This window comes from Sus scrofa, chromosome 1 (genome assembly GCF_000003025.6).
Source record: "Sus scrofa isolate TJ Tabasco breed Duroc chromosome 1, Sscrofa11.1, whole genome shotgun sequence".
In the NCBI taxonomy this organism is placed as follows: domain Eukaryota; kingdom Metazoa; phylum Chordata; class Mammalia; order Artiodactyla; family Suidae; genus Sus; species Sus scrofa.
Window position 1 is genome coordinate 13,402,933 of NC_010443.5, and position 16,282 is coordinate 13,419,214.

General features: G+C 41.1%; 1 protein-coding gene across 3 annotated transcripts in view; it reads left to right on the top strand.

Moving 5' to 3' along the window:
* Positions 1-16,282, top strand: part of RGS17 (regulator of G protein signaling 17) — a 101,806-nt gene that overhangs the window by 62,680 nt on the left and 22,844 nt on the right. For all 3 annotated transcript variants that reach the window (XM_003353179.4, XM_021086647.1, XM_021086637.1), the window contains exon 2: positions 5,941-6,084. In XM_003353179.4, the coding sequence (XP_003353227.1) occupies positions 5,966-6,084 (119 nt within the window). In that variant the 5' untranslated portion in view covers positions 5,941-5,965. The remainder of the gene's footprint in view (positions 1-5,940; positions 6,085-16,282) is intronic.

Here is a 16,282-nt window from a genome sequence, read left to right on the forward strand (position 1 = left end):
ACAATTACTTCAGAAAATCACAAAGAAGGCATTGGACTGGAATTTTTGTTTCTAGCTAGCCGAAAGACTTAGAAAACAGTAAAAGGTCTTGCAAGTCTAACAAATAATATTTGGATCCTTTACAGTGATTTTAAACCACAGCATGTCTAGAAATGGCCTGAATAAATGGGCACCCAAGATGGCACTTGCCTCTGAATTTTTAAAAACTTCAACGTAGAGAAAAAGTATTCAGTCTGCAAGAACGTTATTGTTCTTAAAATATAGATTGTTTCTAATTTAAGGTATTAAAAATACTGTCATTAATGTCTTCCTATGTACATGGGAAAGTTCTTCCAAAGTGTAAACATGAAAGTGGAGTTTGTCTTAGGTTGTGTTTATTGTTAACTACATTGTTACATGGTCAATATTATTCTTCAAAACGATTGTGTGAAAGCTTTTTATTACCTAAGTTCTCTCCTAAAATTGGTATTATGCGACTTTTTAACTGTAGGAAATTTGGATATGAAACAATTGTTTTATTTGCATTTTCATGGTTTCTGGGTTTGACCATCTATTCATCTAATTTGGGATTTTATATTTTTTTCTTCTGTAAATTGCCTGCACATTTTTTCATCCATTTTTCTATTAGGTTATCTGTATTTTTTAGTTGTGATGTGTTACTGACATGCTCTAGATATTAGTCTTTTTTAAAAACATTTTAAAATTGAAGTATAGTTGATTTACAATGTTAGTTTCTGGTGTACAGCAGAGTGATTCAGCTACTCTTTTTTATTATAGCTTATTACAAGGTATTGGGCATTGTTACCTGTGCTCTACTGTAGGACCTTGTCGTTTATCTGTTTTATACACAGTAGTTTTTATCTGCTAATCCCAAACTCCTAGTTTGTCCCTCCCGTCTGCTTTTCCCTTTGGCAACCATAACTTTGTTTTCTATGTCTCTGAGTCTGTTTCCATTTTGGAAATAAGTCCATTTGTATCATATTTTAGATTCTAAATATAAGCGGTATTTGTGTTTGTCACTTAATATGATACTCTCTAAGTCCATCCATAAAGTGGCAAGTGGCATTATTTCATTCTTTCTATGTCTGAGTAATATTTCATTATATATAGATACCACATCTTCTTTACCCAGACATCTGTTGATGGACATTTAGGTTGCTTCTGTGTCTTGGCTGTTGTAAATAGTGCTACTACGAACATTGGGGTGCATGTATCTTTGCAAATTAGAGTTTTCCTGAATGTATACCCAGGAGTGGGATTGCAGGATCACGTGGTACTATAATTTTAGCTTTTTAAGGAACCGCCATACTGTTTTCCATAGTGGCTGCACCAATTCACATTCCCACCAACAGCGTAGGAGGGTTCCCTTTTCTCCACACTCTTTCCAGCATATATTGCTTGTGGACGATGACCATTCTGACCGATGTGAAGTGATAGTTCATTGTAGTTTTGATTTGATTTGCATTTCTCTAATAATTACCAATGTTGAGCATCTTTTCATGTCTTTTGAATGTCTTCTTTGGAGAAATGTCTATCTAGGTCTTCTGCCAATTTTTTGATTGGGTTTTTTTTGTTTTTTTATTGTATGCATTGTTTGTACGTTTTGGAAAGTAAGCCCCTGTTGGTTGCATCATTTGCAAATATTTCGTCCTCATTCATCAGTTGTCTTTTTGTTTTGCTTATGGTCTTTAGCTCTGCAAAAGCTTGTAGTTTGATTAGGTCTCATTGTTTATTTTTGCTTTTATTTATATTACCTTGGGCGACTGACCTAAGAAAATATTTTGCTACAATTAATGTCAGAAAATGTTTTTTCTGTGTTCTTTTCTAGGATTTTTATGCTATCCAGTCTGTTATTAAGTCTTTAAGCCATTTGGAGTTTATTTTTATGTATGGTATAAGGGAGTGCTCTAACTTCATTGAACACTGCCTACAGCTGTCCAGCTTTTGCAATACAACTTGCCGGAGATGCTGTCTTTTCTCTTTTTTACATTCTTGCCTCCTTCGTGGATGATTAATTGACTGTACATGTATGGGTTTATTTCTGGGCTGACTATTCTGTTCCATTGACCATATGTGTGTTTTGTGCCAGTACCACATTGTTTTGATTACTGTAGCTTTGTAGTATTGTCTGACGTCTAGGAAGTTTATACTTCCAGCTTTGTTCTTTTCCCTCAGGACTGCTTTGGCAATTCTGGGTCTTTTGTGATTCCAAATAAATTTTAGGATTATTTGTTCTAGTTCTGTGAAAAAAATGTCATGGCTAATTTGGTAGGGATCACATTAAATCAGCATGTTGTTTTGGGTAGTATGTGCATTTTAACAATATTAATTCTTCCAATCCAAGAGCATGGGATATTTTTCCATTTCTTTAAATCATCTTCAGTCTCCTTTATCAATGTTTTATAGTTCTCAGTGTATAAGTCTTTCACCTCCTTGGTCAGGTTTATTCCTAAGTATTTTATTTTTTTATGATTTTTAAAGGGGTTGCTGTTTTTAAAATTTTCTCTTAGTTTTTGTTTGTTTTGTTTTCCTTCTTTTCTTATGGCCACACCTGCAGAATATGGAATTTCCCAGCCAGAGATTGAATCTAAGCCACAGTTGCGATCTATGCTGCAGCTGTGGCAACCTTGGATCCTTTAATCTACTGCACTGGGTCAGGGATCAAACCCTTGCCTCTGGAGTGACCTGACCTGCTGCTGTTGGATTCTTAGCCCAGTGTACCACAGTGGGAACTCCCTGCTTTCACTTCCAGATATTTCATTGTTAGTATAAAGAAATTCAATCAATTTCTATATTTTAATCTTTTGTCCTTCTACCTTGCTGAATTTGCTTATTAGTTCTTAGTAGTAGTTTCCATGTGGAGTCTTTGGGTTTTTCTATAGGTAGTATCATGCTACCTGCATATAATGTCAGTTCTATCTCTTCCCTTCCAATTTGGATAACTTTTATTTCTTTTTCTTGTTTGATTGCTGTGGCTAGTCTGTCATCAGTGCTAGTTACTCCTCTGTGGGTAATTCAGCTTGTATCTTCATCTTGGAGTTCTGTGGCTCTATTTTAACATATGTAAGTGCATTTACTTTTATTTTTATTTTATTAATCCTGCTTAGAATGTGGTATGACCTTTCAGTGTTAGGCTTTGTTTTGTTTCTTCTTCCAGTTCTGAAAATTTTCAGACAACTTCCTTGAAATACTTCACTGACAATCTGTTAATCCTCTCCTGATGATGAAAATCTTGTTGGACACATAATGGAGTCTTTCATTATTACTGCTATACTTGTCTCAATGCTTTTTTTATGTTTCATCATTTTATCTTTTTTTGCTGAATTATAGGTATAGTCCTTGACATTTATTCTCTTGGGTGTTGCTTTGGGAAGAAATTATTCCATCTGAATCTTTTGTTTTGTTTTTTATTTTCCATTTTTTATTCTGTCTCTTCTTGTTTCATTTCTGCCTATATTTGTTTTTATAATTTCTTGTTCTCTTACAGGAACATTTTTTTCTCATATCACATCATTTATATTAAATATGTATATTAAAGTAATTTTAGATGAGTCTGTTATTTGCATTTGATCAGGAGTGTATTCATCTTGTGACTGTTGAGATGGCTTTCTGGTTTTTAGTGTTAATTGGATTTTTTTGCTTTCAGACAACACACTGGGTAAGAGGTGTATTTCTCACTCTCATTCTTTGTTATGCAATGCTTCTCACTTGTCTCCACTAGTCCCTCAAGACCTCAGTCACAAAGTAGCTTTTGCATTGGCATCTCAGGATTTCCTCCTATCTAGCAATAATTTGGGAGACATCCTTGACCCAGGCATGGAAGCTGTGGGCTTCCTGGCTTAGGTCAGGTCTTTTGATTCTCTATGCATCCTCTGTCTCGCTGCTAGGTACCATTAAGGATGCAGATAGTTTTTTAAGCAACTTTTTGAGTGGCAGAACCACAGACCCTGATTTCATTCAGGTAACCTAAACTCTGATCTTCTACTACCAGATGGGAGCATTCTTTATCCTGCTGGAGTATGGAAACTTTGCACCTGTTTTCCATACCAAATTACAAAATAACTGACTTTAACCCTTGTTTACCCACACTGTGGTTTTCTGGTCTGTTTCTGGGCTAAAGAGATGTTTATTTTTTCAAGAATACAGTATTTTTTCAAAGTATCTATCATTGTATTCAGAACTAAAAGTGTATTTTTTTGTCTTTTTAAGGCCACACCTGCAGCATGTGGAGGTTCCCAGACTAGGGGTCCAGTCGGGGTCCAACAACCACAATGCGGGATCTGAGCCTCGTCTGCAGCCTACTCCACAGCTCATGGCAACACTGGATCCTTAACCCACTGAGTGAGGCCAGGGATTGAACCTGTGTCCTCATGGATGCTAGTCGGGTTCATTAATCACTGAGCCAAGACAGGAACTCCTAAAAATGTATTTTTTAAAGCATAAGCTCACAATGCCAAAAAAGCCCAAAGTGCTTCATGTTTTTAACAAGTATTGCTCTCAGTCACACATATAACAATATATATGTTTGATTTACATATATTGCATGCTTGTGAACAGTTTATTCTGTAGAATTCATTCCTTTTTCTAAAAGTTCATGCTAAATTTAATATTATTTTACTAAAACAAAACTTTATTTTTTATCCTCAACCAACTCCTAGATCAGGGTTGGTCTTAGAAATATGTGGCAATTCACTTGGCTTGATTTGTAAGGTCACAGGTAGGCCATTCTGTACCCCAGTATTTTTCTTAATCTGCCATGATATATAAATTCCACCAACATGGTTCTCCTGGGTTTGGTGATTTTTTTTTTTTCCATCTTTCCACAAGTATCTACTAAATGAAACTAAATTTTGGGTAGAGGAGGAAAGGCAGGTGAGGCCTTTCCAACAGGGACACCTCACACGGACTAAGGCATTTTGCCAATATTATCAAGATAAGGGCCCTGGATGGTGAGGCAGAAATGCAAAAAAGGAAACGGTATGATTTCAAAGGAGTTGAGAAAGCACCAAAACCAAACTGTTCTTCCTCTCCATGTTGTTAGAAACCTTGCATTGATGATTTGTAAGGTTCAGTTAACCTCACCATGTCCATTGATGATTTGTAAGGTTCAGTTAACCTCTCTCATGTCCATTGATGATTTGTAAGGTTCAGTTAACCTCACCATGTCCATTGATGATTTGTAAGGTTCAGTTAACCTTACCATGTCCACTGATGATTTGTAAAGTTCAGTTAACCTCACCATGTCCATTGATGATTTGTAAGGTTTAGTTAACCTCACCATGTCCATTGATGATTTGTAAGGTTTAGTTAACCTCACCATGTCCATTGATGATTTGTAAGGTTTAGTTAACCTCACCATGTCCGTTGATGATTTGTAAAGTTCAGTTAACCTTACCATGTCCATTGATGATTTGTAAGGTTCAGTTAACCTTACCATGTCCATTGATGATTTGTAAAGTTCAGTTAACCTCACCATGTCCATTGATGATTTGTAAGGTTTAGTTAACCTCACCATGTCCATTGATGATTTGTAAAGTTCAGTTAACCTTACCATCCGCATCAGGGCACAAGCACACTCACAGGCACATCGCCATTCAAAGGTGTTCATAAACAAAAGCAGGTGTAATCGTCCTTGAGTAAAGAAGGAAGTTAAAAATACATTTTCAGACCTTATCATGTTTACCTTACCAACTGATTTTGATTATGTGGCACAGTCTAATCCTATACAACAGATAATGGTCGAGGTTTGTCCCCCACGTGTTTAGAATATTCTCAGAAATGGTGGAACATTTTCAACTTGACTCCTGAAGCTCGTTTGGTTTTTACCTTTTCTCAGGCGATCTTCTCCCTGATGTTGTAGTTAAATTCTGCTTCCTTCACCTTAGGCGACTTACCCTTATCATGGTTTTTTCAGGCCTTGTGTTTTCTCTCTCCTTTCAGCCATTTGGGCACTGCAGTAGCTGACATGCGAAAAAGGCAGCAGTCACAGAATGAAGAAACACCTGCTGTGTCTCAAGCACCTGGAAACCAGCGGCCCAACAACACATGTTGCTTTTGTTGGTGCTGTTGTTGCAGCTGCTCCTGGTACGTCCTCTTATCTGTGTGTTACTACAACTGAGCTGGATTGTAACTGGGGTGAACATGCAAGTCAGCCCCTGGGATCATAAAAACTTCTTAATCTGTCTTTTTACTTCTTTTACAAGTAGGAATTATTGGAGACAGTCTTTGGTTTAATGCAAATATTTCCATAAGCAAAATAATAATATTTCCTCATAATCTAAACTTAAATTGGCAGTAAGGTAAATAATGAAAAATGATTTTATATCGTGTTTTTCTCCATCCATGCTTCTTAAAGGGATACGTAAAGATAAGATCAGGGTTATGTATTTATTGAACAGTAATCAACATTCTCCCATGTTGCAGAAGGTACAGGAACACTAGAGTAACATCTAGGAGTACTCTGTGTGGTATTCAGTGTAGTGTTTTATCTCTATGCTATTTCATAGGGTGTTAATCACTCCATCACCAGGTTGGGTAGCAGCCTCAGCCACAGGCTCCTGAAAAAAAAGGCAGAGAAAAGTGCCACAGACTCATGTCCACAGATCTAAAAGGTCAGGGATGAGCATGGGTGTGAAGGCCAAGTCAGTTCACTAAAAACTCTGAGCTTAGAGCCGAAGAACCTGCTTTCCATTATGGGTCTATCACTGACAAGCTCTGGGACACCCTTCAAAGTTGTAGTCTCTGTTTTTTGGTTTTTTTCACGGGCAAAGTGATAACGAGGTAGACAAGTTGATTCTCAAGCTCCTGTGTAGGACTCGATGTCCATGATTCAGGAAAACCTGCTCCAGTTCTAGATTCCCTAAGTGTCTTCAAATAAGAATATCCGTGAGACCCAGAGCCCTGAGATTTACAAAGATGAGATCCCTCAGGGGTGCTAGACTTAACGGCGCTGTCCATGGAACCACACAGTGCAGGGTCCTTTAAGATCCGAGGTGGATCTTCTGAGTCGGCAATGGTTTTTTGGCTCTTGCTGACCTGTTTCAAAACCCTAAAGAAAGGCCCAGATGCTTGAGTCATCTTCCTATGCATGATCTCAGCAGTTTCCCAATATCCTGGGGGGTCATAGTTACGATATGGTGGCATAAGGTTCTATCCCAGTGGCCAAAACAGATGATGAAACAGGCTCTAGTGGCAGCCTTAATGCCGAACAAGTTTTGAGCTCTCTAGAAAACTTCATTTCCTGAAAAAAACATCTGATAATTGGAGCAATTGAGAAGTTTTATAGTAGTTTTTAAAATATCAAAATTGCTTCCCAGATGGCAATCCTTTGTTGGGGAAAGTCATAGGTGATTCCTTTTTCCTTAATTCTTATGCCTTAAATAATTACGGAGGAAATTAAGTTCTAAAGGAGAGAAATATTTCAATACAACTGTAAAATTTATTTTCTGTCTCATTTCTGCAGGGATCACCTCGTTCTTTTTTTTTTTTTTATTAGAGTATAGCTGATATACTTTGTTGTGTCAATTTCTGCTGTACAGCTTAGTGACCCAGTCATACACACTCACACACGCACATCCTTTTTCTCATCACGTTCTGCCAAAAGAGACTGGATGTCTTTCCTCGTGCCGCACAGTAGGACCTCATTGCTTATCCATTTTAAATGTGCTATTGTGCATCTGCCAACCCCAAACTCCCCGTCCATCCCACTTCCTCCTCCCTCCCCCTTGGCCACAAGTAAAGAGATTGTCTCATCCTGGTCTTACTCTGTGGAATGTGGGGTAGTGACAATATGATGAGTCTGAAGCCAGACTGCGTAGATTAAAATCTTGTCCTCATCCGTCATTATCCATCTGACCTTCAACAAGTTGTCCAGTGTCCTCAGATTCCGCATATGAAATGACAGTAATATGCATCCCTACATCATATAGTTGTTTTAAACATTAAGTGAAATAACATATGTACCAGGTGAGAACACCGCCTGACCCATAGTATACCTTTAATAAGAGATTAAATGCTGAGCTATGAAACACTTCATATTGGAAAAATAAAATCTTTTTTTAAAGAAGAGTTGGCTTCAAATAATGTATATATTTTTTTAAAATCAGCTTGTGAATGTAATACAAAAAAAAAATCTCAGAAAGGAAAGCTATTTTATTTTAAAGTTCGTGTAAAACATCGCAAATATATTATTACCATGTTGAGGGTGATACATCTATTTCTCATTTACACTATGCCATGTGCCAGTAAGTAGTATATGAATTTTTTTTGCTGCAAAAACTTATCTCTTTTTTTTTCCTTTGGTCTTTTTAGGGCTACACCCATGGCATATGGAGTTTCCCAGGCTAGGGGTCCAGTCAGAACTATAGCTGCCAGCCTACAGCAGAGTCGCAGCAACTCAGGGGCCGAGCCACGTCTGCAATTTACACCACAGCTTACGGCAACACCGGATCCTTAACCCACTGAATGAGGCCAGGGCTTGAACTGGCATCCTCATGGATGCTAGTCAGGTTCATTAACTACTGAGCCACAACGGGAACTCCAAAAACTTCTTTCTGAATTGCTTCAGGATTAACACACTAAACACTGAAGTTTTGTTGTGCAGTATTTGCTGTCAGATAGATAGGCAATGAGCTCTGCTTTAATCTGTCCTACAAATAGTTAGCAAGACTTGCTTTTAGTAATTCTTAAAGTGCCCAGTAAGTATCAAAATATTCAACCTGAGCTTGTAAGCTTCAGATTGTCACAGAGCACAGACTATGGGTGGAGAACAAAACAGCTTTTGGGGGCTACCTTAATCTTGCACCCCTGTAGGGTAACAGGTATTTGGACCCTAAAAACACGTGGCTTGGATGAGTGTTCCATTACTTCTAGACAAGAGAGCACTGTGGTCAAGAACTGTGTTTGTTAATGGGACATGAATACCCAAGTCTAGGCCATAAAATGCGCTGTCTGTAAACATACAGGTCTTCTCTATATGACAAATTATAGGTTATTTCTAGTGTAAGCACCTATTTAAAAAAAAAAGAAGAAGAAAAGTTAAACTGGGTTTTAAGTATAACCTGTTATCTTATTATACATGGAGATATCTTTGCACAGGCATTTTGAAAATATCATAATTTTTGCACTTTGAGTTTAGGAAAAAAATTGTAAAGGCTTATTAGAATGGGGGGGGAAGAAATGTTCTTCAAAATTTGCAGGCTAGATCAGAGGCGTAGAACAAAAAGAAACACTAAGAAATGTAATTTAGGGACCAAAAAAGTTAGAAATCAAAATATGAAGTAACTGTCATGCGTAAGTAGGAACAGTTGACATGCAGCTGATTTTACCTCCTTTTAAGGAAATCGAGTGCTAAGAAAATACATTTCTATATCTAGTAATAAGTATAAAACCTCGCTCTAGCCTCACATGTTATGGGTTTTTCAAACAACTTCGTGTTTTCGTCAGATTTGCATTTCTCATTCATATTTCATCGTCAGCTCTTCTCTCATTTTTAAATTTATTCGTGTCTTTATAAAATTACAACGATGCTTTATTTTGGGCGATGATACCAAAGATGAATACATAACCACGGAATATTTCCATTGCTCCCTTCAAAAATCTAGAACGTGGGGATTCCCTCACAATAGCTTACTCAACTGATCTGTCCTCTGTCCCTGTCAAGGAATCACTTGTCCCCAAATCCTTCTCTATCTCCCATTTTCCCCACTGCCCTCCATCTAAGGAAGAGAAAGCAAGGGAATGAGGTGTCAGAGCCTTTAACCTGGGTTGTGTAAAGAACTCATGGATGCCCACATTGTGGCCATCAAGCAGACAGTCTTATCACCTTGCAACCCTCCTATAAGTGGGACCAAGCTGTTCCCAACCAGGACAGTTGTGTCAAGGTCACGTGTCTAGAGGTTCAGGGTTATCAGTATGGAAACTTTATGTTCCCTTTCTAACAGCACCACCTGCCTTTTCAGGTGGTTAACCTTCTTCCCTTTTCTTTAGGAGAGAGAAACCTTTGAAAGATGTGGGCTTCTGTGAGGTCCTTCAGACACCTGTGAAAGTGTGTTGCAAACTAGAACTTCCATATGCCACCAGGTGTGACCCTAAAAAGAAAAAAAAAAAATGAGGTAGAGAAGTTCCCCTTGTGGGACAGTGGGTTAAGAATCCAACTTCAGCCACTGGGTCGCTACAGAGGTGAGGGTTTGAGCTCCAGCCTGGCACAGTGGGTTCAAGGATCCAGTGTTGTTACAGCTGTGATGTGTAGGTCGCAGCTGTGTCTCGGATTCAATTCCTGGTCCAGGAGCTTCTTCCTTGGGGGGCGGGGGGAAAGAGGTAGAAAGGGAGTGATTTCAAAATGCAATTTGAGCTTAATGCTAATTTCTAAATTGTCCTAGGAACGGTCTCCTAACATCAGAGGTTATACTGAAATGACCCAGGCTGTTTTTTTCAAGGAAATCTCTGGGTACTAATCCATTTTTGTTTTCATTCCTCATTGCTCCTGGGGGTGTCTTATAAAGCAAAACAGATTTCTGGGTTTACTCATTAAAAAATGAGAACTCCACAGACTTCGGATACCATGCCTCCAGAATGTTCCATGGGCGTCTCACGCTGCTGTGTGGTGGTGATTGTGGAGTTGGGGCCAGGGGTGGGGGGAGGGTGTGACCAGAATATTGCTTGCCATGGCCCCAGGCTCCCAACTTGTAGGATCCAAGGCAGTGGTTCTCTTTGTAGCTGTTTTACTTACGAGCTGAAGTTAGAGGCTTTTGTTTGAGTGAACGAAAAATGGCCTCGCCAAAAAACTAACGTTTGGAAAATTCTGCATCTGATTTTACAGCTAAGGCAGCTGAAGACTTGCTTACTGTCAATAGGCTCATTGATGACAGAACTGGGACTAAAGCGCAAGTCTCTTAATATCCAGGCCATTGTTTTGTCCTTCTTAAGATGGTACTTCCAAACTTTTCATTTCCAGGCGTGAAAGAAACCATTTCCAAAGCTTTTTACTTGGCAAACTCTTCGAGACTCGCATTAAATACACCATTTCAGATGCAATTCACAATCCCGTGCATTATTGTGTATCGCCTACAAGATTTGGCCCCCAGCATCAGCTAGACACCGTTCTTCTCAGGAGAAACTGGTCAGGACATTAGTACATTAACTAGCCCTGTGAAAGCTAAAGCTGTCTCCCTTTTGACACAGTAGTTTCCAGAGTTTCCCGACCATGGGATAGATCTAAGTAAATGTTAAGCGCTTTCTAAACATCCTTTGGGTTGCCTCTCCCTCCATTTTTAACAAGTACCGCTGCCGCTATAATTCAAAACAGTGCAAAAATAATGTCCTATTTTATCCTCTGATGCTGTCACACTTTAGCTCTTTGCCAATGGAAATACTCAAATGCCTGCTCTTTAAGCCAAAGCATATTTTTTGAAAGGAAAAACAAAATCCGCGTCTGTTCCATGGTAAAGAAACCACCCCCTGGCAATAAATCTGCTCACACATGCATGTCGAAGCCTCTGCTCTGAGGCACCGGCGAATAAGCAGCCTTTTCTCTACCTGTCGCCTCCCAGACCTGATTCATCTCCCATGCACAGGATTTCCAAAGGACCTGTACTCAGACCATCATAAATATCACTTGCAGAGAATTCTAGCCTTGAGACTCGCTGTTGCCATGTCATAGGTCAGTTTTCTCGGTCGTTTCTAGAACTTACATGATCTTTAAACTCACACAATCAGAGAACGTCTACCCAAGTGAACCCAGGTTTCCCAGGCCATACATGCAAAACCAAAAAGTTGACCCTGGGAGTGTGTACCCCCCTCTACTCTACACACTTGCTCATGCATGCACTGGTAGTTGACTGAATGCTGAGTATTGCCTCGTCCTGCTGCCTTCATGGGCTTCCACCGGATTCTCCCTGCTCTACCCTGATAGGAACAAATTCTCAATAAGCAATTGAATCTCAACATGAATATTTGGCTCTGCTCCCCAGGTCACCTTCTGGAAAAGCTTAGTGGTCACGTTGCCTCTGCCAGATCTGGGTGACCTATGAGCAGAGTGCTATCTACTGGAAAATGGCCAGAATTAGAATTCTTTGAGCCTTGTCGTGGCAGCCATGCTTTTTGACTCTGTGTTTACCTGGAAATGCATATTTTTTTTTCCCTGAGTGTCACATGGCTGCGCTCAGACCATCAATGCGAAGGTGGATATGATGACAACAAAATACTGGATGAAAATATTATGCCCAGTCTTATTTAGGAGGCTAAAAAGAACGAAATAAAAAAAATTTTTAAAGGCTGAAAAAAGATCAGATTAATTCTGGCTAGAAGGCAAGAGCCAGCGGTGAAGGTCAGGCAGCTCACAGCCAGTGATAGCTTCGTCGGGGAGGAGCCAAGGGGGTCCTGCTAGGTGCCTTGAGGACACCTGGGGACGCCTGTGTCGTGATTCCCTTGAGGTGGAGGGTAAGGAGGAGAGGGAAGAGTCCCGGTGCTGGGAGTCGGTGAGGAACCCCAGAGCTGAGAGAGGAAGGGAGGCAGAGAAGGGGAAGGTCAAAGGGCATGAGGCTCAGAGGATGTGGAAGAGGGGTGCCAGCAGCCCCCTCCTCTGGCCCTGTGGTGAGTGGGGAGGAGCTGCTGGAGCCATGGGCCTTCAGAGAACAGGGGGCCAGCAAGGGCCAGGGGTGCACGTGGACCACACATGCTTGAGTGTTTGACATGAAAAGGATGTTCCAGGGAAACAGAGGTGTCCTCCGTAGAGGGGAGAGTGGATGGTGGGAGCAGCCCCACTCTGGTCAAGAAGCCCAGAATTCAGAGTTCCCGTCGTGGCGCAGTGGTTAACGAATCCGACTAGGAACCATGAGGTTGCTGGTTCGATCCCTGGCCTTGCTCAGTAGGTTAAGGATCCGGCGTTGCCGTGAGCTGTGGTGTAGGTCACAGACGTGGCTCGGAACCCACGTTGCTGTGGCTCTGGTGTAGGCTGGTGTCTACAGCTCTGATTAGACCCCTAGCCTGGGAACCTCCATATGTCCGGGAGGGGCCCAAGAAAAGGCAAAAAGACAAAAAAAAAAAAAAAAAAAAAAAAAAAAAAGGAGAAGAAGAAGAAGCCCAGAATTCTAATGGGATGGAAGAGACTGGGAGCCAAGAGGCTGGGCAGTGCCTCTGAGGACGGACCCCTGTCTGGAGTGCCATCCACTGGCCCGCAAGGCGCCCTCAGCTTCAAGTCATTTCAGGGTCAGACCCAGGCAGGATCTCTCATCTCTGCTAACTCACTGCTTGTGCTGATGTGGTGAGGGCCACAGGATGTGGCAGAGCTTCCCTGTGACCTTGGCCATAGGCCAGAGCTGGTCATACCCACGGCCATACCTCCCTCTGCTCTGGATGGGGCTGCAGCCACATGGGCCAGTCTGACGCCCATCCTAGTGTGTGGTTTCCATACCAGTCACTCTCCGGTCTGACATGTGTTTTTGTTGTTTTAGGTTAAGGCCTTCTGGAAACCTAACACATGTGGATTTTATGGTAGAATTCACACCGGCTCATGTCGGTCAGTTGGCCCTGGTCCTTGTCATAAACACATAGAAACATTGCGTGCTTTAAAATAGCCAAAAATATGTTTTGGCATATAACATATTATTTGGTACAGAGTAGGTGTTTAATTAATACTAAGGTGTTGAATGGATGATAGAATTTGGATTTTGCAATTGAGTCTACTTTATAAACTATGGAATTTTTTTTCAAAAATTACGGGCTCTCTCTCCAAGCCCTTAGTTTAATCATGTAGCAGACAATGCTTGTTAGGGAACAACTCAATCTCTTCTTATGCATTTTCTTTATTGTCGTGTGTGTGTGTGTGTGTGTGTGTGTGTGTGTGTGTGTGTGTGTCAGTAGCAGTACCAGGACTGGTAGTACTAGCAGTAAGTCACAGTACAGAGGGGCTGGGAAGTCCAGGAAGGAGCACTGAAGTCTGGTTGGTGTTACTAGGAATATAAAGTCGAGAAGGATGAAATAGAAGACTAGACAGATAGGCAATGACAAATAATACAGTACCTTTTATGTCATATTAAGAAGCTAAGACTTGACACATGTGGGGAGATGTGGAAAGTGATTGCAGATTATAAAGAAAGATGGGACAAATATGTTTACCTCCAAATGGAAATTATGTGGAAGGGCTAGACAAAAACAAGAGAATATTAGAAGATTTTTGTAATAGTCTTAGTGAAAGATGCGAGGGGCTCAAAATTGAAGGTGCATTAAAGGAATGGAGAGATTCCGGTTTCAAAAAAACTTAGTACTGTCAAGAATGTGCCGCCATGGCACAGTGGTTAACGAATCCAGCTAGGAACCATGAGGTTTCGGGTTCAGTCCCTGGCCTCGCTCAGTGGGTTAAGGATCCGGCGTTGCCGTGAGCTGTGGTGTAGGTCACAGACGCGGCTCGGAGCCAGCGTTGCTGTGGCTCTGGCATAGGCCAGAGGCTACGGCTCCAATTAGACCCCTAGCCTGGGAACCTCCATATGCCACAGGTGCGACCCTAGAAAAGACAAAAAAAAAAAAAAAAAAAAAAAAAGAAAAAGAAGGACTTTGCAGTAAATGAGAAGGAGGGAAGGATAACGCCATATGATTGATTGCTCGAGTGGCCAGGTTGATGGGGAGCCCACCCAAGGAGAGAAGGCTGGACCAGCAAGTGGTTTAAGCCAGGATTGGATAGTGGACCAGACTCATTCCATTTGTGGTACCCAAGAGTTAGCTGTAGAGATGGTTTTGAAGCTTGCAGGGCAGGTCTTGATTGGATATAACAAGCCGGGAGTCATCAGCATACGGGATACAGGAGCTAAGAATGATGGCTCAGCATGCAGAGCAGTGAGCCACAGAAGCCTCGGGAAACACCAAACTTTCAAGAGAAAGCAGTGCAGTCTTGCAAGTGTGGAAGGCAGGAAAGAGATGGTGCGGGAGGTAACATACAAAGCCTAGCACCGGGCTGGCACAGATGCTCAGTCGAGGGTTTCACAGTGAAGGGAATGATGGATGATGCAAACACACCAGGGAGGTCCAACGCGATAAGAATCATAAAACATTTTGTCATCTGGCTGACCGGGAGGTTATCAGTGAGCTCTATGAAAATCCAGCTTCTCTCCAAGGCGCACAAGGAGGAAGAATTGAGAAGGAAAAGCTGCTGAGTGCATCCTTTTCAAAGGCCCTGAGAACCCTGATCTTTCAGGGGGAAGGTTCTTCTAGCTGAGGGAAGCAGGGGTTTCCTTTCTGATTTAATCAAAGCAAATTAGGAGTTCCCTGGTGGCCTAGTGGCTAAGGATTTGGTGTTGTCATTGCTGTGGCATAGGTTCAGTCCCTGGCCTGGGAACTTCTACATGTCATGGGCATAGCCAAAAAACAAAACAAAACAAAACAAAAAAACAAAGCAAATTATTTAGTTTCTAAAACAATATGAAATCCAGCCCCAATCCTTCCAAGTCAGAGTTCCCATTGTGGCTCCAAGATGATGAATCCTACTAATATCCATGAGGATGTGGGTTTGATCCCTGGCCTCTCTCAGTGGGCTAAGGATTCAGCATTGCAGTGGCTGTGGTGTAGGCCGGCAGCTGCAGTCCAATTTGCCCCCTAGCCTGGGAACTTCTGTATGCCGCAGGTGTGGCCATAAAAAGCAAGCAAACAAACAAACAGAGAAGCAAAATTCTTCTAAGTCCCGGCCAAGTGTATTAGCTATCTGGACAATATTTAAGAACTGCCCCCTTGCCCAGCCTCGTCAAATCAATTTTAATACAAAACTGAGGTTATGACATTTTTGCTACCCCAACCTGTCTCTCACATGTCACAGTTGTGCTGCATCTGATTGAAGTTAATATTAACTCTTTACCTTTGTCCCTCTCAGTAGAACTCTTTATTGTTCCTTTTAGGCCTAACTTATTTAGGTTTAGACCTGGTAGACCTGTTCAAATATGCCTGCTATTTTTAGGACGTCACTCAAGAATTACTAATTACCGAGTTCCTGCGGTGTCTCAGTGGGTTAAGAACCCTACTGTCCATGAGGATGCGGGTTTGATCCCTGGCCTCAGTGAGTTAAGGATCCATCATTGACAGGCTGTGGCATAGGTTGCAGATACGGCTTGGATCCTGCCTTGCTGTGGCTGTAGTGTAGGCTGGCAGCTGCAGCTCTGATTCAACCCCTAGCCCAGGAACTTCCGTGTGCCTCAGGTGCGTCCATAAAAAGAAGAAGAAGAAGAAAAAAAAAAGAATTTCTAATTACTTATCAGATAAGACAATGAAATCCATTTCTTACAAATATGAAGTCAATCGC